General features: G+C 40.3%; 1 protein-coding gene across 50 annotated transcripts in view; it reads right to left on the minus strand.

Moving 5' to 3' along the window:
• The window catches only part of LOC103723575 (uncharacterized), a 112224-nt gene that overhangs the window by 65727 nt on the left and 23177 nt on the right, over window positions 1–23320 (minus strand). For 33 of the 50 annotated variants that reach the window (XR_015976034.2, XR_015976033.2, XR_015976032.2 and 30 more), the window contains 3 exons: window positions 14992–15060; window positions 14439–14534; window positions 14255–14362 (listed from right to left, as the gene is read on the minus strand). Coding sequence is in view for 44 of the 50 variants with exons in the window: in XM_088717468.2 (XP_088573594.2) it covers window positions 14255–14362; window positions 14439–14534; window positions 14992–15060 (273 nt within the window). In the remaining 6 variants the exon portion in view is untranslated. Of the gene's footprint in view, window positions 1–14254; window positions 14381–14438; window positions 14535–14991; window positions 15061–23320 lie in introns of all 50 variants that reach the window. The other 17 variants (XR_015976030.2, XM_088717445.2, XM_088717440.2 and 14 more) reach the window with 1 other exon arrangement.

The following is a 23320-nucleotide window of genomic DNA, read 5'->3' on the forward strand; positions in this document are numbered from 1 at the left end:
AGCTGTATTATGATTGTAATCTTGCAGCGAAATCCTAGATGCCCACCCCCACACTCAGGGATGGCTTCATCAACCTCAATAGTATGAAAGCATGATCAAGTCCAAGCAATGCTTGAACTTGTTTGAAGTTACAGACTTTGTTAACGTACTAGCTGCATCGTTAACGTACTAGCTGCATTGTTAGCGAGTTGTCAGCCCACGTGGGCGCGTTGCCCTGCATGGAGAACTGCGCGCGGGCGCGGGGAATTGCGCGCGGGAGCAATTCCCTGCTGGGGAACCGACCGCGAGCGCGGTTTCCTGCACAGGAAATCGCGCGTTTGCGTGCAGACAAAAAAAAAAAAACTACGCATCCGCGTGCGGATGCGTTAAATGCCACTCTACGGCATTAAATGGCCCACGCTGCCCCATGCGGGAAACCGCGCTCGGGCGCGTTCCCAGCACGAAGAATCGCGCGCGGGCGTGTTTCTAGCGTGGAGAATCCCGCGCGAGCGCGGTTCCTAGCACTAGGAACCGCTCCTGGGGAACCGCGCGTGAGCACAGTTTCCAGCTCGCGCCTGCGTAGGCGCTCTTTCCCACGCGCAGAAAAGCCGCACTTGGGCCGGTGCGAACTGGCCCGGTTTGCACCGGTATGCACCGGTTCAAGTACAGAATCAATCGAAATTGAATTTATATATTGTACCATACCGATGCCTGTCGGCACCGTTTCGGTATGGGCTAAACCGATCGGAACCGGTTGGTTCAGCATTCGTTGCTCCCAGATATTATTTTTGCATAGAGATTCCATCATATCCATCATAGCCTGCATCCATTTCTCAATATCACGGCTCCTAACTTCATGAACATAACAAGATGGATATCCATAGCCTGAAACTAATGCAGAAGCAACCATGTGTTCAAAACTGTGAGGCCCAATAGTTCGATATCGGAAAGACTCGTTCTAGAGCCTGGGCATATGAGGCGGGTGTCTCCAAATCCTGCAGACGCGTTTTGGAAGGAAAACAAAACTGGGGAGGGGTGAGGGACGCTTGCGTGAAGCCCCAGAATCGGACAATATCTGGTAGGGGAGCCCCATGTTTCTCCCCTCATGTGGCCCCCACGTGGGCACTAGGTGCCTCACGTGTCCTGCGCAGGCGGGGACGTGACATTTGGTATCAGAGCCGAGGACGACTCTTGTCCGATGGTGGGAAGGGTGTGAGGCCTAATAGTCCCACATTGGAAAGACTCATTCCAGAGCCTCGGCATATGAGGCGGATGTCTCCAAATCCTACAGACGTATTTTGGGAGAAAAACAAAATCGGAGAGAGGTGAAGGACACTTGCGTGAAGCCCCAAAATCGGACAATATCTGGCAGGGGAGCCCCGCGGTCCCTCCTCATGTGGCCCCCAGTGGGCACTGGGTGCCTCACATGCCCCGCGCAAGCGGAGGTGAGGATGATAGTGTTATTTTGATGATTAACACAACCATTGAGAAAATATCTAAATAGTATTACAAGTCAACGTAATACATCACTACTAAGTTCGACACTCTCGATACATTAGAAGAATGAGATCAAGATGTCTTTCAATGATTAATAATGAGATAAAATTTGTAATAGAAAAGGGATAGAGAATTCTAAATTTTAATTCAGCAAAGTTTCAAGTGAAATGTACTCTTAAGGGCAAAATAGTAATCTTAATTGTTAAGAGTATGTAGCACTAGCATGGCATACATTTAAAATTGTTTGAAATATATTTCATTGATTGTATGGATGAGTCTAACCTTAAGATGCAGTAAAGTGTGGAATGAGTCGACCCCAACATAGGTGGAATTCCAAAGGGGTCGCTTGGGGAGTTGGCGTAGGTGCATAGGAGAGCACCGAACCACTATACTTCTTGTTGTTTGTATTGTGTATTGTTCTAACTTCACTACTTGCACTTAATCTATATTAACTAAATCACTCACTCATCAATTAACATAATTAAGGAATTCAAAATAAAGAAAAACCAATTCACCCCTCCCTCTTCGCTTGTCACCTTGGGCAACAAGTGGTATCAGAGCAAGGTGCTCTCATAGTATTTGTTGATCTTACAATCAAGAGTCAAAGATCATGACAACCTAAGTAAGATGTTCTATTAGTGAGGGACAATCCACAAATAGACCACCCTTGTTTAATGGCACTAATTATACTTATTGAAAAGCTAGGATGAGGATATTCATTCAAGCACTAGACTATGACTTGTGGAACATCATAACTAGTGGGCCACACACACCCACAGTTAGTATAGAGGGCACAATCAATCCTAAGCCTGAAATGGATTGGAATGAGAGTGATAGAAGACTTGCACAATTAAATGCTAAAGCAATTAATGTACTTTACTGCTCACTAGATACAAGTGAATTTAATAGAATATCCACATGCATCTCCGCGAAAAAAATTTGGGATAAACTAGAGGTCACACATGAAGGAACTAATCAAGTCAAAGAGTCAAAAATAAATATATTAGTACATAAGTATGAGTTATTTAAAATGGAATCCACTGAGCCCATAACTGAAATGTTCATTCGATTCACTGAAACCATAAATGGACTAAAGAGTTTAGAAAAGTCTTATACTAACTCTGAATTAGTGCGAAAAATTCTCAGATCTCTATCAAGAGTTTGGGAGGCCAAGGTAACTGCAATTCAAGAAGCAAAGGATCTCAATACACTGCAATTGGAAGAACTTCTAGGATCACTCATGACCTATGAGCTGACCATGAAACAAAACTCAGAAGAGGAGGTTAAGAAAAGGAAGACCATTGCCTTGAAGTCTACAACTCCAAAGCAGAAAACTGAATCAGAGGAGTCCGATGATGAGGAGGAATATGATGAAGAAGGAATGGCTATGCTTGCAAGAAAATTCAGAAAATTCATGAAAGGTAAAAGAAAATTCCATAAAAGAAAACCTCTCGTCAGAGGTAGCTTAAGCCAGGAAAAGGGAAAAAAAAAGGAAAAAGAAAAAGAAGTGCCAATATGCTATGAGTGCAACAAGCCCGGGCACTTCAAGATAGATTGCCTGGAATTGAAATGGATGACTAGAAAACTTAAAAAGAAGAATCTCATGGCTGAATGGAGTGAAAGTGATGACTCAAGCTCTGAAGAAGAAGAGCAACAAGAGACGACTCAAATTTGCTACATGGCCAATAATGATGAGGTAGATTCTGAACTTGAGTGTGATTTTACAATAGAAGAACTACAAGATGCATTTTTAGATCTTATGGAAGAGCATAAAAAGCTAATTATTAAAACTAAAAACCTCAAAGATGAAAACCAATCTCTTATGAAAGAAAAGCTGAAACTATCTAATGATTATGAAACACTAAGAAGGAAGTTCACAAATCAAACTAAAAGTCTAATTACTAAAAATGTAATCTAAAGGAAGATGCAAAAAAATATAAATCCTTGGTGGACAAATTTACGCTTAGCTCAACTAAATTAAATATGATTCTTGATAGTCAAAAAGCCGTATATGATAGAATAGGATTAGGATATAAAACAAATAGGAAGCAAAAATATTTAAAGAACATATTTGTGAAAGCTAAAAATGAAAATATAACTTGTCATTGCTGCAACAAAGTAGGACACAAAGCATATGAATGTAATTTTAGAAGGTTCAACTATAACAAATTGAGTAAGCTAAAAACCAAAAAAATTTGGGTTCCAAAAGGAACATCAAGTACTAACCCTAAAGGACCCAATATAGTTTGGGTACCTAAAGTACATGCTTGATTTTGATTGCAGGAGTGTCTTATAGATAATAAGAGGGATAAACAATGGTATCTAGATAGCGGCTGTTGAAGACACATGGCAGGTGACATAAAACAATTTGTCACCTTGGAATCTAAGGAAGGTGGAGTAGTAACCTATGGAGACAATGGAAAATGACTTATCATTGGAAAGGATAAAATCTGTATTACTCCATCTACTTTTATAGAAAATGTTTTATTAGATAATGGTCTGAAACATAACTTGCTAAACATAAGTCAATTTTGTGATAAAGGTTTTAAAGTCACATTTGAAGCCTCAGTTTGCATAATTACAAATCCTAAAGACAATAGCATTGTACTTATGGGACATAGGCAAGGAAATATTTATATGGTAGATCTTCATGATTTAGGCAAGAAAAACGGATTATGCTTAATTACTAATGAAGAGAGAAAAAGTGAAACAAGTTGGCTTTGGCACCGTAGACTAGGACATGCTAATATGGATTTAATATCAAAATTAGTCAAGAAGGATTTGATAAAAGATGTGCCAAAATTGATCTTTGAGAAAGACAAAATCTGTGGACCATGCTCATTAGGAAAGCAAACAAAATCATCCTTCAAATCAAAGAATATAGTATCAACCTCTAGGCCCTTTGAACTCATACACATGGATCTATTTGGGCCTACTAGAACTGCAAGTCTAGGAGGAAAAAAAGTATGGACTAGTTATAGTAGATGATTTCTCAAGATATACATGGGTTTCATTTCTTGCACATAAGAATGAAGCATTTTCAGCATTCTTGAAATATTATAAAAATATCATAACTGAAAAGAAGCTCACCTTAATTGCAATTCGAAGTGATCATGGAACTGAATTCGAAAGTCAACACTTTGAAGAATTTTGTAATGAAAATGGTATCTCCCATCAATTTTCAGCACCTAGAACGCCTCAACAAAATGGGGTTGTTGAAAGAAAAAATAGGACCTTGGCAGAGATAGCACGCACGATGTTGTGTGAGTCAAATCTTCCAAAGTACTTTTAGGCTGAAGCTGTAAGTACTGCTTGCCATATTTTAAATCGTATTTTAATACGACCTATAACCAAAAAAACTCCTTATGAACTTTGAAAGAATAGGAAGCCAACTGCTAAATATCTTAGAGTATTTGGATGTAGATGTTTCATTTTAAACAATGACAAGGAGGATCTAAGAAAATTTGATGCCAAGTCAGATGAAGGTATCTTCTTAGGATACTCTACATCTAGCAGGGCATACAGAGTGTTCAACAAAAAAACTCTTATAGTTGAAGAGTCAATTAATATCATTTTTGATGAGTCTGATAGTGAGTCTCCTAGGAGAGAAAATACTTTTGATGATGATGCAGGAATTATTGATTTTGAAAAATTGAATCTTAATGACGTGCCAGATCAAGAAAAGGAAGATGATCGCGTGCCACCACAATCTCAATACTTGCCAAAGGAATGGAGGTACGCACTAGACAAAGATAAAAAAGGAAAAAGTATAGATATGAAGCTCTATAAAGGATTAATTGGATCTTTGCTTTACCTAACTGCCAGTAGGCCAGACATAGTATTTAGTATGGGAATATGTGCTAGATACCAATCAAATTCTAAGGAATCACATTTGAGTGTTGTCAAAAGAATATTTAGATATTTGAGAGGAACCACAAACATAGAATTATGGTACTCTAAAGACTCCTGTATTGATTTGCTTGCATATTCTGATGCAGATTTTGCTGGATGCAAATTAGATAGGAAGAGCACTAGTGGAACATGTCAATTCTTAGAAAATAACTTAGTATCATGGTTTAGCAAAAAACAGAATTCAGAAGCATTGTCAACGGCTGAGGCCGAGTATATAGCTGCCGGAAGTTGCTGTGCTCAAGTACTATGGCTCAAGCAACAACTAGAGGACTATGAAATTAAATTAGACAACATTCCTATAAAATGTGATAACACTAGTGCCATTAACCTTACCAAAAATCCGGTTCAGCACTCTAAAGCCAAACATATTGAAATAAGGTATCATTTCATTAGAGATCATGTACAAAATGGAAATATATGTATTGAACATGTATGTACCGAGAAACAATTAGTTGACATATTCACAAAACCTCTAAGTGAAGATAGATTCTGCATGCTTAGAAGGGAATTAGGTATATGTGACCCCTTTGATTGAAAACAAATGAAGAGAACAAGTTGTCACGTGATACTCTCCTCTCATTTTGAAAAACCCATGAAACATTAGTCAAATCAGTCATTTATAGACTCCTTCCTCATATATCAGTGTCCCACAAAGATTTGGCAAGGATTGGAAGAAAGGAAGAATTAAAAAAAAAAATTTCTTTGGGCTGAACTGGGGCCGACCCGAGCCAGAATGGGGTCGACCCCACATTGAGTCGACCCTAGCAGAAACTGGGGTCGACCCAACGACGGGACCCCACTTTTAAAAAAGGATCCGTGAGCTATTCTAGGGCACTGTTTCATCTTGTCCTCTTCCTAAAACCCTATTTTCCACTTTCCAATCTCTTCCAATCACCTCCAAACAGTAGAAGATTGCTTCCCCAAGCCGTTGGATCAAGACTTAAGGAAGCATTTGGTGAAAATGGGACCCAAGCGAGCCATTGCTAAGAGATCAGGGAAAGTTTCACGGCCAACCCTTGTAGATACACATGCTAGAGATTCTTCTACAGTGCCCCCACAAGGTGAGACACGTGTAGAGCCTCCTCCTCCTTCCCCTTCAGTTCAACTTGCAAAATATGCGGGGAGACTGGTAACCACGGGGAGAAGGATCCACTCCGAATTTTTGGATCAAGAAGAGTTTCGTTTGGGGGATTGGATCCGAAGGCAAGGATGGGAGCATCTTTGCTCCCTAGATTTGGTGACCTACCCAAGCTTGGTTCGTGAGTTCTACGCCTTCTTAAAAGTTGGACTGGGAGGGCTTATATCCAAAGTCCGAGGAGTGAGGGTTAGGGTCTCGGAAGAAAATTTGAGTGAGTTGCTTCATCTCCCCTGCGAAGGTACAACTCCAGAAAGATCGGAAAGCAAGTTGAGAGCGCTACAGTTGATCTTTGAGAGAGATGATTTTGACTACTCCGAAAATGTGATAGCTAGCTCTCTATCAGCTGAGATGAGGTTGTTGCATAACTTCATAGGTCGGATTTTGTTTCCGAAAAGTGGGAGATTTGATCACATATCTGAGCGAGATTTGGTCATTATGGAGCACGTCATTCACGGCATTCCCCTGAACCTCCCAGCTATGATGATCAGGCAGATGAGAGAGGCTATGTGCAAATCGAGAATTTCCCTGCCCTATGGTATAATACTCACCCTGGTCTTCCAACAGCATGACATATCTGTGGAGGGAGAGATCTCCAGGCATCTATTATTCACTGACACTTATACTGCACGGTCCCTAGTTCGCATGGGTTATGAGAAGGTGAACGGGCTGTGGGTGCATGGAGGAGCAGGGATACATGCACCGGAGGGTGATGCACCAGAGGTTGGAGACCCCATCCCTGAGGCTGAGGTACCTGAGGATCATCCTACGGCACCTTCAGAGGCTGGACCGTCGTCATCCGTACCTACGGTGTGCACAGAGGAGTTTTGGAATAGGATGACTGAGCTTGTGACAGCTCAGGTGAGGACTCTCTCTGATGGGTTGACGAGCAGGATGGACATTATGACTGCTGAGATTAGAGACCTCAGAGAGCAGGTGGGAGCATTACAGAGAGAGAGAGGCTCATGATCCATCTGTGCCCCGAGCAGCTGAGTCGGAGGTTTCTGCACAGAGTCATCCAGCTCAGCGAGGTCCACGCCAGACTCAGTCCCATCAGGCTCGACCTTCCCTCGCCACATATGCTAGGAGGATGAGAACTAGATCACAGCCCTTAGATTCTCCCTAGGCCCAATGTTAGCACTACAATAGTCTATCATGTCTAGTGCCTAGGATTTATCAAGTTCTTATATGAATTTTACTTGGTTGATGTATTTTGCACCTTAATTGAAGAACATTATACTTTTGGCATTAATGTACTACAATGTTCTATTTTGATCAATGAAATTTGAATTTTTATCTTTTACTGCTTCTACTCATCTATTGTTATACACTCGTTTGATGATAACAAAAAGGAAGAGAAGTAAGAAAAGAAAGAAATTGCAATATAAAGGGACAAATAAGTTTGAAAATTATAGTAAGAAATAATATTCACTTAAGGGGGAGCAATATGTAACAATGAAATTTTTTTTTAAAAGAAAGTAAATTTTTATTCTAAATTTCTGAATTTGGCACATACCTCTCATGCCTCGATACATAACCTGAAACTCTTGCTTTATCTCAAATTTTTTTTGAAGTTTCATCCTTAACCAAATACAAAAGAAAGGGGGAGAAAATCAAAAGCTCTAATTGGCAATATTTGGATGAAAGAGGGGGAGTCTTCACTCTCAAATTTGAAAAGCTGAAATTCAGCAACCTGAGCTCTTCTAAAACAAATCTTCTAAGATAAGTATCAATCTGCTCATACTCAATATTTTGTAATCATAAAAAAGGGGAAGATTGAGGATGATAGTGTTATTTTGATGATTAACACAACCATTGAGGAAATATCTAATTAGTACTACAAGTTAACGTGATACATCACTACTAAGTTCGACACTCTCGATACATTAGAAGAATGAGATCAAGATGTCTTTCAATGATTAATAATGAGATAAAATTTGTAATAGAAAAGGGATAGAGAATTCTAAATTCTAATTCAGCAAAGTTTCAAGTGAAATGTACTCTTAAAGGCAAAATAGTAAGCTTACTTGTTAAGAGTATGTAGCACTACCATGGCATACATTCAAAATTGCTTGAAATATATTTCATTGATTGTATGGATGAGTCTAACCTTAAGATGCAGCAAAGTGTGGAATGAGTCGACCCCAACATAGGTGGAGTTAACCCTGGCACTTCATGGAACCATCAGGCACACCTCTGCAAAAATAGCACGGATGAACAATAGTGGAGTCGACCCCAAGTATGCTTGAGTCGACCCCAGGAGCGGAGCCGACCCCAAAGAACCTTGAGTCGACCCCAGCTTCAAGCCTCATAAAAACAAGTCTCTGAAATTTACTGAGAGGGCCGACCCCAACTTTTCTTGAGCCGACCCCAGATGGAGCCGACCCTAGGAATGCTTGGGTCGACCCCAATGGAGTCGACCCCAACTAAACATGAGTCGACCCCAAGGCTATGTCGTTTAAAACTGTGTCTCTGGAATCCCTGAGAGGGTCGACCCCAATGAAACTTGAGTCGACCCCACTGTAGCTTGAGTCGACCCCAAAAGGTGTTGAGTCGACTCTAGTGAAAAACAGCTGAAATGCATGGTTCTGTGATTTCTGAGAGGGCCGACCCCGCTGTAACAGGAGTCGACCCCAGTGAAAGTTGGGTCGACCCCAGTGGAGGTTGAGTTGACCCCAAGTATGATGAACAGTGGTTTGAGTCGACCCCAGCACGGGCAGAAGCATAACGGCTAGTTCTGCAAAAGTACTTTTTGACCTCCCAACGGCTAGTAACGGATAGTTTTTCAAATCTAATCAATGGAGAGTAACCTAAACATGTGGAAAAGTATTTATAATGACACTATTCATCAGAACAAGGGATCCTTCACATGAAAATCAAAGTTTACTCAAGAAAGACAAAGCCTTAGTATTCTTCATCGAGATGCTTCATTCAAGAGTCAAAAGGAAGTGGTTGAGCAAATCAAAAGAGGTTTTAAGAGCTCCACCAACCCTTGAAGAGTGAAGCACTCCTTGACAAAGAAAAGAAGCGCCTTATCAAAGCAATAACTATATCCTAACTCTTCTTTGTAGCTTATAATTGTTATATCTGCTCATCTAGGAGTTTCAACCTTCTTCTTCTTGACAATCGTGTAAGGTTTGTTGGTGAGCCCGTAAAACCAACGGTGTAGGTTTGTTGGTGAACCCGTAAAACCAACGATGAAGGTTTGTTGGTAAACCCGTAAAACCAACATAGGTTTTTGGTGATCCCGGGAAAACCAAAGTGTAAAGGTTTTTGGATTGTGAGCCCGGAAAATAATCCAACTGTAATCCGTGGAATTATAGTGAATTCCCAAGGGGTCGCTTAGGGAGTGGGCGTAGGTACATAGGAGAGCACCGAACCACTATACTTCTTGTTGTTTGTATTGTGTATTGTTCTAACTTCACTACTTGCACTAAATCTATATTAACTAAATCACTCACTCATCAATTAACATAATTAAGGAATTCAAAATATAGAAAAATCAATTCACCCCCCCCCCCTCTTGGCTTGTCACCTTGGGCAACAGGGGGCGTGACAAAAACCATACGCGACTAGTGGTTTATGGGATCTTTTCTCCCTTCCAATAATAAACTAGTTGGTTGCTGCTCCTGATCAATACTACTAGATGACTTCACTTGAGAAGATGTCAGTGCATCATCCTCCCTATCGGGTTTAGATGTCTCATCTACCTCCACCTAGACTGAGATTTTATCTATGTGAGCCTCGACTTGCTTATTGACTTCATCACTACCCACATTCAGCATATATTTTTCATCAAAGACAACATCCCTGCCAATCAAAAAAAATTGTGCAATTGGATCCCAAAGTTTGTAATCCTTCATGCCTTTCTGGTATGAAGGATTACAAAAATGCACTATCTAGACTTTGTGCCCAATTTTGACCATTGCTGATCCTGCACAAAAATATAAACCAAACATCCAAGTATTCTTAAATTAGAATAATCAACTGGGTTACCTATCCAAACCTCTTAGGGCACCTTTGAGTCAATAGGTGAAGATGGTGACCTGCTAACTATGTAGCACACCATGTTAACAGCTTCAGCCCAGAAAGATTTAGGCAAGCCTGCAGCTTTTCAACATGGTCCTATTCATTCTCTCTGTAACACTGTTCTATTGTGGTTCACCTCCTGTAGTGAAATGCTTGGTTATCCCTTCATCCCTGCAAAATCTGAGAAAAGTGTCATCTTTATATTCTATCCCACTATCTGTCCTTAGATATTTAATCTGTTTCCATTCTACTCTTCAACTTTTGCTTTCCACTGCTTGAATATGCTAAACATCAGACTCTTGTGCTTCATAAACTAGAACCAAACTTTCCAAGAGAAATCATCAATAAAAGTCACAAAATACACAAAGCCACTTTTAGATGGAGTTGCTATGGGTACCCACACATCAGAGTGAATGTACTCCAATTTATCCTTTGTTATATGCTGGCCTGTATTGAAACTGAATTTGCTTTGTTTTCCATACAGACAATATTTGCAAAAATTGAGCTTCCAAAATTTTACCTCATCAAGCAAATTCCTTCTGTGGAGTTCCTGCAGACAAGACATAAATGTCGTAGAGTGGTATTGTCAATATCTGAAACTATAGGAATAGTAACAGCTGCTCCATGTGTAACAGTACTCCCTACCAAAGTATATAAACTATCTTTCTACCAATGCCCCTTTAGTGATTTTTAGGACCCCATCCATTCCCTTGAATGAAAAACCATTATATTCCAATGTACCCAAGAAAATTAAATTCTTCTTCAACTTAGGAACATGCATCATATCATCGAGTGTACTAACCACACCATCAAAAATTTTAATTTTAATAGTCCCAATTCAAATGGTCTTGCAACTAGCATCATTACCCAGAAGAATTGCTCCACCATTATAAGGTTTATAGGTGTCAAACCATTCCTTACAAGGATAAATGTACCCAAGATATCTAGTACCTGAGGGAACTACTTGTATATCACCACCAGCAATATCAGAACCATCCTCTGCAATGCTGGCTTGAACAGAATTGGACTTTCCTGTCTTTTCCTTTTCCTATTGGTCTCGCTTCCTCTGAAGACAATTTCTTTTCAGATGTCCTTCCTTCTGGCAATAATAGCACTCAAATATTCTACTGCTTTTAGCTCATGATTTTTACGACGACTTTCCCTTGTTACCAAAACCCTGGTCTCTACCTCTTCTGCATTTTCGGCTTGAATCACCTCTAGCCACCAACCCTTTACTTTAGGAATTAAGAACTGGCTTTAATATTATAGGTCTCCCTAAGAGGCAGTTACCTTGTCAACAGTAACTGTTTACTTCCCAACCAAGTAGTCACAAAAGCATCAAAGGAAGGTGGAAGAGAAGATAAAAGAATGAGTGCCTTGTCTTCCTCGTCTATCTCAACCCCAACACTCTGCAAAACCAAGTGATGATTATATTGGCAATGTTAATGTGATCTCTGACATCCGTAACTTCCTCCGTCCGCAACTCATATAATTATTTTTCAGGTAAAACCTATTTGTGAGCGACTTTGACATATAAATATTTTCTAATTTTTTCCACATCACAGAATCAGAAGTTTCATTCATCATGCTGTATTTATATCAGATGTGAGGCTCAAGCAGATGGTGCTCACTGATTTCATCTCCAAATCTTCCCAATCTTCATCAGACATTTCTTCTGGCTTTTTCTGTTTGCCTTGCAGTGCTTTGATCAACCCTTGCTGTACCAAAATATCCTTAATCGTGCTTTGACACACGCTAGAGTTGTCATTTCCATCAAAGGGCTCCACCTCAAACATTGCAGTTGAGACTTCTGTAATCATGCGGAATTCCAACAATCAAGAAGTATAATAAATCTGTAATAAAACCCTGCCTGAAACAACTGCAGATTCTGTTCCAAGTTTGACAACCCTCTGCAAATTCAGATCTTGGACTTTGAATACTACAAAAATCTTGATTCTAGTTATCCCTAGCCAAACCTAGAGCTCTGATACCACTTGTTGAGTTCTGCAAGAAATACTCTCAGAAAAACAACAAGGAAAAATAAATCAAAGAAACCACAAAAGAACACAGAATTTTACGTGGTTCAACAAAACCTACCTACCATCCACAGAGCGTGCATCTTCTTATCTATGAGAAAAATTTAAAAAATCTTGCTTAGATTTAATTACAAACCAAGTCCTATAACCCTTGTACACCTCCTCTCTCAACTCTCTCTCCCTCATGAAGAAGTAATATGATGGCTCACAATCTGTTTTGGTGCAAATGGAATAAAACCCTAAATAAACTTAGATAATCCCACAACCTCAGATTAAAATCTAATTTGAAAATTTTAATAAAAGGCACAAAAATAACAAATAAAAATAACAACAATAAAGATAGAATGACTATTATGTAGTAGCACCCTGAGGTTTGTTGTCATGGTACCGGATCTCGTACTAGTGGCATCCTAATACAGTATCAGTATGCTTAGTTCAAAATCCAGTTCAGTGTACAAAGTGTCGGTACACCGACCATACTTCGGCACACCCATCATACTGCGTACCGGTTCAGTTTTTATGGTATTGATATGATACAGTTGGTACGTATCGATACGTACCAGTATGGCAAACCATGACTGCATCGCAATATGGTCAAAAACAAATTAGATGTTCAGGAACAAGATGCCTATGGTTAAAAACAACCAATATGCCAAGATCAAAATTCGAATTGGATCCAAGTCCTAGTAAGAGACCACTGTGTTTGCATCGGTGGTCCAACAAAGAGGCAAAGTAGTTGTCTCTTTCTTTCCGTTACGAATGATACGCTTTGAGTCAAATATTTTCGATGAAGCAATACCCTTTTGTCTTTTTCAACCATTTGCTAGACAAGGATCTACTTTATAGCCAATATAGATAAGATAGAATTTGGGGACACTTGAATTGCCTATCAGCCCAAAGGAACACTACTCTTTTCCCATCTTACAAGACCCTCTCCTCTAGCAAACCTGTGATCGCCGCCTCTAACTGAATGCTCAACTAAGGACATGTACAACAACCTTAACCAGGGAGGGAATCATGAAGAAGCATTCAAGCATCATAAGTTACTGTAGTTCATTACATCATGAAGCATTCTTGGTCCCCAACTACCACATATGCATAAAAAGACTCACGAATTTAAAAGCATAACAACTTACAACATCATCATTTTTAGTATGACATCTGGTGCTTTCTCCATCCTCACCTTTTACCACAAAGTGAATATGCTGCAACAATAACTTTTTATGACATTCCAAGCTATATATACCATGTTACTTCAAAGTGCATGCTTGTCCGTGTCCAGCACATATCAAATATTGATATTTGTTCAACATGGCTGAGTTACACATTACATACATGATTCAAGTTATAGGATATGCCAATAATACCTCTAGATACTTCTAGATATGAGGGGCAACTTTTGTAATTAATTTTGACCTTTCAATAAGAGGCATGATCAGGACACGCCTGCTTTCCCTCAATTTGCTATGTTTCAAACCCCTGATTTTGTATAAAAAGAAATAGTGCTAGTATGTTAATAGGATAAACATACATGGTAAGAAGTTAATCAAACATCTTCTTATGGTTGCCCAGAGAAAATATTAGTTTAAGGCATTGAAAGCATCTTTATACAACAGCACTTTAGCACTTTACAAAGGGCATCAGAATACTGAGGAAAAACATGAACCTTTACTAGATGAATGAAAGCCTTTTCCCAAGCCACAGCCTTTCCATTCTCCTTGCCACTTTTATCAATTTCATTGTTCACTGGATATGTTACCACAAATGCAGAAGCCTGCCAACAAAACCAGTACTGAAAAGTAATAAAGTTTGTAGAAGACAACTTTGTGTTCAACAAGCCAAGAGAATACCTCAGAGTAGTTACTTCCAGTAAATCCGCCCAATGCTGTCGTTGGATCCAGAGGAGCCCGAAATGCACTCAGGCATGTTTCTGCGGAAGAGTAATGCTGATGGTTGTTTCCAAATGGTGCAGGGTGTTTAGAATCAGCAAATGGTATTCATTAGCCAGCAAACACAATTGACAATACAATGTAAATATTAATGAGACTAATTAAGACCTAGAATTTATCCAGAGAAAAGCAATAACTGAAAACTTAAATCACCAAAATATTTTTGTGCTACATAGTCTTTCATAATTATACAGATGCACTGTGCATGCATCAATAAAATTCATACCTCCTAACGTATAATGACAATCACATAAGGGAAATATGAATAGTTGGTGCTAAACAACTTTTCTTCATCTCACTAACACACAATAAAGTAGAAACGCATACACAAAATTGGGTAAGATGAAAATGTATGGCTAATCAACATCTAAAAACCTAGATAGCACAAAATGGGCACTTTGAACCAAGACAAGCATAAATAAATACATGTAAACATAAAGTACAAGGAATTTACCTGAAAACAATACTCAGCATGGTCAACACCCCCAAAACCATCATAATTTTCAGGATCCATTTTGAAATACTGGTAGAAGAAAAATTTCATGTTAATCAAGTAGAGGATGCATCTAGTAAAGCATAATCCAGAAATAGCCAGGTAAAGCATTCTATTTTCCCAAGGTAGAGTATTTTTTCCAATGAGTGTCTTTGGCTTAGATGCAGGAATTAGGATATATTTCAACAACCTATAAGGACTGTCCACATCAATACTCAGGTCTAAAATAGCAAATGCTGTCACGTCTAACTACGAGAGAACTTTTACTTATATCTAGGGCATGTCAAAAAGATAAAAGCATCTAGAGAAAATATAATAGCCAACTATAGGAGGACTACAGCATTACTTCACTATTAAGCAATATAAGAAAGCAAAGAGATACAGACTAAAATAGATAGGGAAAGCCTTATTGACAATTAGCATGCTTGTGCAAAGCACCACAAAATGCTACAAGATAATAAATGTCACCAAAGGAGAAGATACATCAAAATCAAAATAAATTTCAGAATAGGGGCAGATATTATGCAAGAAAAAAAATAGCCTCTCTTCTTGACATTGTCTACACATGAAACTATAGTTTATGAATTTGCTATAATATTTTTTATGTTTTATGACATTGCATGGCTGTTGCAAATTAATAATTATATACAGATAAGTAGTTGTTAACACCACTGCAAGAGTAAAGGTAGAGTTTCGGGATGTCCTAATGGTCTACGTAGTCCTGGAGTATTTTTCATCATATTAGATTCCAAGTTCTGGTTAGGTCTTACTTGGGACAGATTTAGGTTCATTTTGATCTCTTGGTCTCAAGGTCCGCCGTACCGGTACCGGTCGGCGTACCGGTGGCCGGCCGGACCGGTACGATACCGGTCCGGTCTGGTACGTACCGGCTGGTACCGGTCCCATACCGGCCGGTACGCGGTGGTTTCAAAAACCACAGCGCGCGGCGCTGTGGTTCTTAAAAAAAAAAAAAAAATCGTACCGGTGCGAACCGGCCGGTTCGCACCGGTACGAGGCCGGTACCGGCTCCGAACCGGCCGGTACGGGCCCGAACCGGCCGGTACGCACCCGTACCGGCCGGTTCGGATAAAAAACGGAAAAATACCAGTTTTTTATCCGTTCCGATACCGGTCCACGGCCGGACCGGTACGTACCGGCCCGTACCGGCCGGTACGGGCTGGTACGGCATTCCATGCTTGGTCTTATTTGTAATGACAGTTATGTTATGGAACATTTTCGGAAAATAGACATGAGATATTAGGTGGAGTTAAGTGAAAAGCTTGACTTTTGAGACAGGAAGCTTCTCCAAGAAGCCTCTAGCTTAACAAGGACACTTGAGAGGTTTTAGATATGCTGCTCTTCTACGTAGATTTTCAAGTGAACTGAGGTCCTGAGGAGTTGACCCTGTGACAACTTCCGATCTCTCTATCATCATGCCACACATAAGTGGACAGCAACCTTCTGTTGTTTTCTATTTTTTCTTAAGCTATGAGGCTGTATATCTCAAGTACTCACTTGCTTCCATGGCAATACCCAATCTTTGTGCTCTAAAGTTGATATTAACTATGATTACTATTGGGGAAGGTTGTTTTCATTGGTGCTTTGGATTGATTCTGCTACTATATTGTTATGTCCAAAGGATGCGAAACCGATCGAACCGATATACCAGTGAAGACCGGTACCGGTTCAGTACTGGTTGGAATCGGTACCAAACTGGTTCTGAAAAAAAAAAAAAAGAAAGGCGTGGAGCATGTGCGGACGCGCGCGCGTTCGTGTTATGCTACAGAATGGTATTAAATGCCACTCTGCCGCATTAAAAGCCCACGCAGGGCAGCGCATGGGCTCGCTGCCCGCGCATGGACCGCAATTTCCACCGCGTGGAGCGCACACAGGCACGAGTCGGGGGACGCGTTTCCCCACTCGCGCCCGCGCCTCCGCGCGCAGGCGCGCTCCCTGTGGCCTCTCTCTTTCTCTCTCTCTTTTCTTTTCTTTTTTTTCTTCTCCTCTTCATCTTCCCGAGATATCCTCCTCCCTTCTACCCTCTCTCCTCCTCTCTTCTCCTCTCTTTCCCCCCTTCTCCTACAAGCAAGGGAGGTCTTCTTCCCCACGAGGTGCTCGAGAGGAAGAAAGAGGCCCGATAGCATGAGAGGTCTTCTTCCCCTCTCTCCACTCTTCTCCTCTCTTCCCCCCTTCTTCCCCGCGAGTACCGATGCGAATTGGTGCGGTTCGCACTAGTACCGGGCTTGTACCGGTGCAAACCGCACCGGTTCGCACTAGTAAGGGCAAGGAATCGTTCGGTTCTGATCCCAAATTCCACCGCTGTACCGTAACGGTGGAGGCCGGTACCGGTATAGTACAGGCTGAACCGGTCGATTCCGACCGGTTCAACAGACCATGGTTATGTCCTTTCCATCTATTGTTTAATGAAGTAACTTCCACTAGAAATGATATAAGCTTATTTTTCATTATCCATTAGCTTCAGAGTAGTATTTGATCAAGTTCCTTCAAAGCGGTTGTATATTATTGTACTTCTTTGGGTGTTAACATGTGAGTGTAGATGCTCTAAGAGGTGGAAAAGGCCATGACTGAAGGGGCAAAAATTATGCCATGGTTTGCCAAAGTGGGCGGAGGACTGGATCGGTTCCCCCCTTTTTCGCGAAACCAGGTCCGAACTAGCCGGAAACGATTCCGAACCGATTGGAACCAGCCAAAACCGGTCCCGAACCACACGGACTCGGTCCAAATCGGTAGGTTCCACACAAGTCGGACCGATTCTGAAAAATAAAGTCTTTGATACACGTCTATGGGCCTAAAAAATATATGTAGCATCCATGGCAAGGGTATACATGGATCTACCCATATTAATTTTTTAAAATATTTATATTTAAAAATTATTTTTAAATCTAAAAATAATTAAAAATATATAATTAATACCAAAATTTATCAAAAATAAGTAGTACGTATTACATATTTTAGAACTATTTTTTGAAGTAAATAACATACTTCTCTAAATTTATGGTATTTAAACATATTTTTAAATTTAAAATTATTAAAAATATAAGTAAATAAATAATATGACAAAATTGTATTACGTAATAGATAAGTTAGTTTCTGAAGTAAAAAATATTTTTTTAATAATAATAAAATTTTGTTAGTTTTAAATAATTGATATACTGACGTACTTGATAAGCCTGCAGCAACAGAACCATCAAGAAGAAAAAGAAGTCAGAGCATGATATTGGTTGAAATCATAGGCAAATGCTCTCGGATCGATACCACTAGAAATGCAACTAGTGCAACATAAAGTTCAAGAATAGAGAAGTAACCAGGTTGAAGAAGCACCTAGCTGGTGATTATCTCGACGTATCTATATGCCAAAAATGCCCACAAGAGGTCCGGCAACTAATGAAGTAGCACTTCGCTAATTTCAAAGCAATAAAGGAGAGAGTTGCCAAAAAGAAGATGGAGGTGGACCGCCGAATAGCAGAGCCATCTTTCTATCACTTCACAAAGTCAGAGAAGGTGTTCACTCTAAATGACGAGGAGGCAAAGATCTAGGCTTCTATTCAGGCTAGTCTGGATGATCAGTGGCCAGGCATAGGGCTCGATTTGAGCCCTTATACTACGGGTCGAGATCCGGTTCTGCAAGCAGCAGGGCAAATTCAGAGTTCACGAGGACCTCCTTAGTTAGGAAGGAAGTCAATAGAGGCAGTAGTCATATTAAATCTATATTGGAGGTTTTTGGCAGCAGGTTGAAGTCCTTACGAGAGATTTCACTAGAAGCCACCATCCATGATTTAGATCCACATACCTTTTCCAGCAAGGATTCATAGCAGCCACAATACTAAAGAAGAATAAGAAGAAGATATGTTGCAAGCTATTAGATTTCGGTTCCATATTAGCTACATCCCAGTGAATGAGGCAGACAAACATACTATAGGTTTGCCCTTTCCTCTATATAGGCTGCTATCCCAGTATAGATCCTCCAGGACCAAAGAACATCTCCAGTTAGCTTTTTGAAAACAATAAGGAAGAGCTAGAGAAATGGATTGCCTCATACAAGAGCAAGTGACCTATATATAAACTGGTGATGATGTATGATGGTTGGACCGATCCTACTAGGCAGAGCATCAACTTCTTGATATACTGTGATACGAAAACTTTCTTCCATAAGTCGGTTGAAGCTTCCAATCAAGTGCATGATGCCAATGTACATCCTTAGATTGATGGAGGTGATTGATTAGGTAGGAAAACAGAATGCCATGCAAATCATCACTAATAATGGACCATAATATAAGACTGTTGGAGAGAACTTGATGGAGCGGTGGCCACATATTTTCTAGACCCAATGTACTGCAAACTGTATCGATCTCATATTGATAGACAATGCAAAAATAAAAGAGGCCCCCTTCGGGCTCCTGTTTCGAACGAAACAGGGGACTGAGAAAGAGCCCTGCCTCCATGTCTCTCCGGCCTCTACCTCCTCCATGCAGAGGCTCCCCGGCTTTCGTCGGCCGACCCCAACCGGTCTCTCTTCCTTCCTCTCCCTTACCCTCCCTTCTCTGCTCTCTCTTTTTTCTCTCCCATTCTCCCTCTCCCTTGCCTCTACTGTGTCGGTACTAGGTCGGCATGGCGCAGGGCAATACCAACCCATGCTGCCGGGCAACCGGTATGAGCCTAGTACCAGCACAACAGTGTTGATCTAGAGACATCAGGTTTTAAGTCGTATGCTGGATTCTATTACCTGCAGTCATACGCAGCCTATGATCCATATGGTACGGATATGGATATAGTACGTCTGAGGCATTGTCTTCCAGTGGCTACTATCCTATGCAGCCTGAAGCATCTTACGGGTCGAAGTTTGCTACAGACATATTTGGATGGGCCCCTCTACAGTCGTATTATCAGCTAGAGGATATCTTTTAGAGTCAGAGCTTCAGCGAGAGATCCAAAAGTGCTTATATAACTCATAGTGCATTTTCTAGAGATGAGCATACAGGACTACAACGCTACTTGGTGAAAGGGATAGACTGATGTGTCTTTTGACTATACTAATGATTCAGATATCTACAAGAGGCATCACCACTCACCGAAATTTTAGATACCAGTTTGTATGTTGTACTTTAAATATATATAATTGATAGTATTATTTTATATTTTTCATCTCATTAGTTGATTTTAGAATATTTCATGTAGCTTCTTGTAGAATGCAACATCTCACTAATCATGTTACATTTTGTATCACTTTAAAACAACAAGATGCATTATTTAGATGACACCAGAATCATAGAAACATCAAACAATATCAATAAATATCAAAATATACTTAAAATCGTTGAAAAAGTTGAAAAAAAAATTGATTACCAATAAATCAAACCTAAAAAACTTTAAAAAAATGGGTATGCCAATTCGAAACGAGCTCGTCCAAGCATACCGTGTGTCGGTACGGTACCAAAACCGCCCACCGAGCGATACGGGTCCTAATATAGGTTCGATGAATATTGATTTATGCCATGGTTCACCATACGAGCCCGAACTGGACGGTATAGGGCATACCATACCGATTCAGTATCAACACTCGGTACGCATGGGGTATCGACACTCGATACGCCAAAAAGACTCTGTACCGTACCATATCGACACAGTGCTAGTATGGCACAGGTACGGAATTTGGTACCGAGACGGCAAATCTTGATTTATGCCATTATGGAAATATTTCAAGAATTGGAAGAGTAGAGCCAAAATGTTACTCATTTAGCTGCTCAAGCACTTGGAATTTTGGGAGCAAAAATAACAAAGGACTACTGATGTTAGTGGATTAGATAATGATGTTAGCTTAGAAATTGAAGGAAACAATGATAGTTTTGCCACTAAGGTATACCGTCTTGGTACCAGGCCCTGTACCGGTGCCAGCATGTCACTGTGTCGATACGCCCGGTATGAGGGCCAAGTCAACATACCGAGTGTCCATATGCCCCCATACCATGTACCGATACAATACTGGTACAATATAATATGCCCCGTGCCGTCCGGTTCAATACGGTATGGCATACCATGTTTGCCACCATGATAAGAAATTGCATTGTGCATGCATTGTAGAAAATAAAAGATGAAAAGACTGGAGTTTGTATTCAAATTTCAAAATTTGATGGTGAAATGGTGACCAAGGAATTTCACTTAGTCTCTCTTAGGAGTATCAAATATCAATACATTCCTATAAATACTGGTTTAACTACTTTTGCCATCAAGCCTTAATCTTAGGTGTTGCTTGGTTGGCCATAATTGGAGCTGGATGCATCCCTAATTGTTGCAAATAAGAGATGTCATTTGCTTTGCTGCAATTGATCTAGCCATTGCAAGTGCAGTTGCCAAGAGGGCTTAAAAGGACCAAAATTTTAAATCCCATGGGATGGACCTATCCCGATTTTTCCATGTAATGGGATGCGCCGCCATCCCACCCCATCCCAACACTTAGGATAGGGGATGTCCCAAGATTTGCATATTAGGACCCTTGGACAATGGTGAGGCGGTCTTATCCCGACACATGGGAGGGTACCCATCCCAGTGGACATCCTACCGAGATTTGAATCCTTAATTTTGACTCCCAATTGAATTAGCTATAGTAACTATTACAAGTTACTTTAATTTTCATGATGTCTTTGAGATAGCGACAACCCACCACAGATCCACTGCTCCCTCACAAATTTGAGATAATGACTCCCTAGACTTGACCTCCTTTGTCGAGTCTCGCACCTCCCCACCTCCAAAACAACAACCCTCTCTCCAACCATTTTCAACTCCTAGGCCTCGATGGCCAGGGGCTTACCTCCTTTGAAAAAAATGCAACAAAACCCTGCTTCCATATCTATCTCCCTCTATTTCTCAATTTCCCAGAATATTATGCTCATAATGACTTCCCGACTAAGAGATTGAGGAGATTAGAAATGACTCTAGGTGACAGCCTACCAAACACAAAAACTACAGTTCCAAACTAACTCTTGTAATGTTATAGCATCTATAATTGCTGGCGTGCTGCAATTCCATATATATGTAACTTGTACCCGTAGTGCAACTTCAACTACACTGAACCAAACTGATAGACCCTCGATAGCCCAAATCTACTTATCAGCCCAGTTATTGACCGTATAAATCTTCAAGAAATCTCTAAGATTATGCAGCCAAATATTCAAAAGATCACAAAGAATATTCAAGGAATTACAAAAGCATATTCCTGGAATCTATCATTTACATTTTCCATTAAGGGATTAATGCAGCATATTCTTGGGATATTCATAGGATTCCTATAGCATATTCTTGGAATCTATTGTTGTATATTTCCATCTTTGTATCTATTACTATCAAGGTCCGCAATCTTGGTACTGGGTACTGTATCGATAACTTATCGGTTTGATATGGTATCATACACCTCTGTGCCGAAATAGCTTTCTTGCACATTTTTTCAATTTTCATCTCAGTATGCCTTGGTATGGGACCGGAATACACTTCGGTATGCCCCGGTCCAGGACGGTATGGGGCTTATACTGACTTGAATATGTGTTTCGTTTGGTTTTCTCCCGGTATGATATGGTACGCTCCGTATCAGACGATACGGGGTGGTATGCCAGACTTTGATTACTATTGTATGCAATTGTATAGAAACCAAAGAATGTTGAACCGGCCCATACTGGCCAATTCGGCCAGGACTCGATGCGAACCGGCACCGAGTCTGGTTTAATATGTGGCATTTAATGCCACAGCCTATACTGGTTGGGCAATCTTTGATAGAAACACTATAAAATGAATACGAAAGAATATGTAGACCTCCTCACCAAAATAGGCTGATAGAGAATTTCCCCACAACTCCCGTTTGGTTAAGAGAGAAATTCCCCACAGCTCCATTTTTATTTTCTTCATAGTATTAGAGCAGATATACTATATTCCTCAGCTCTAATCTTATTTCATCGAGCTCAAAGAAACAGTACACCATGGCCCGCTCTAGCACAGAGTCCAAATATAAAGGATTGGCTATAGCTACGGTCAAGCTTATATTGATTCAAGTATTCAACAGTTATTACATGAGTTGGGTGTATTTTGTTGGTGTGACAACCTAAGTGCAATTTATTTAACATCCAATCTTATTTTTCATGTCTGTACCAAACATATTGAAATTGATTTTCATTTTGTTTGCGAACAAGTATCTAGCAATCAACTGCATGTAAGGTCCGTCGTCTCAGTACCGGACCCTATACCGATGCCACACTAATACAATGGTAATACGATCCAGAATTTT

Source organism: Phoenix dactylifera, chromosome 3 (genome assembly GCF_051530095.1).
Source record: "Phoenix dactylifera cultivar Ajwa chromosome 3, Ajwa_hap1_PhDact_Kaust_v1.1, whole genome shotgun sequence".
In the NCBI taxonomy this organism is placed as follows: Eukaryota; Viridiplantae; Streptophyta; class Magnoliopsida; order Arecales; family Arecaceae; genus Phoenix; species Phoenix dactylifera.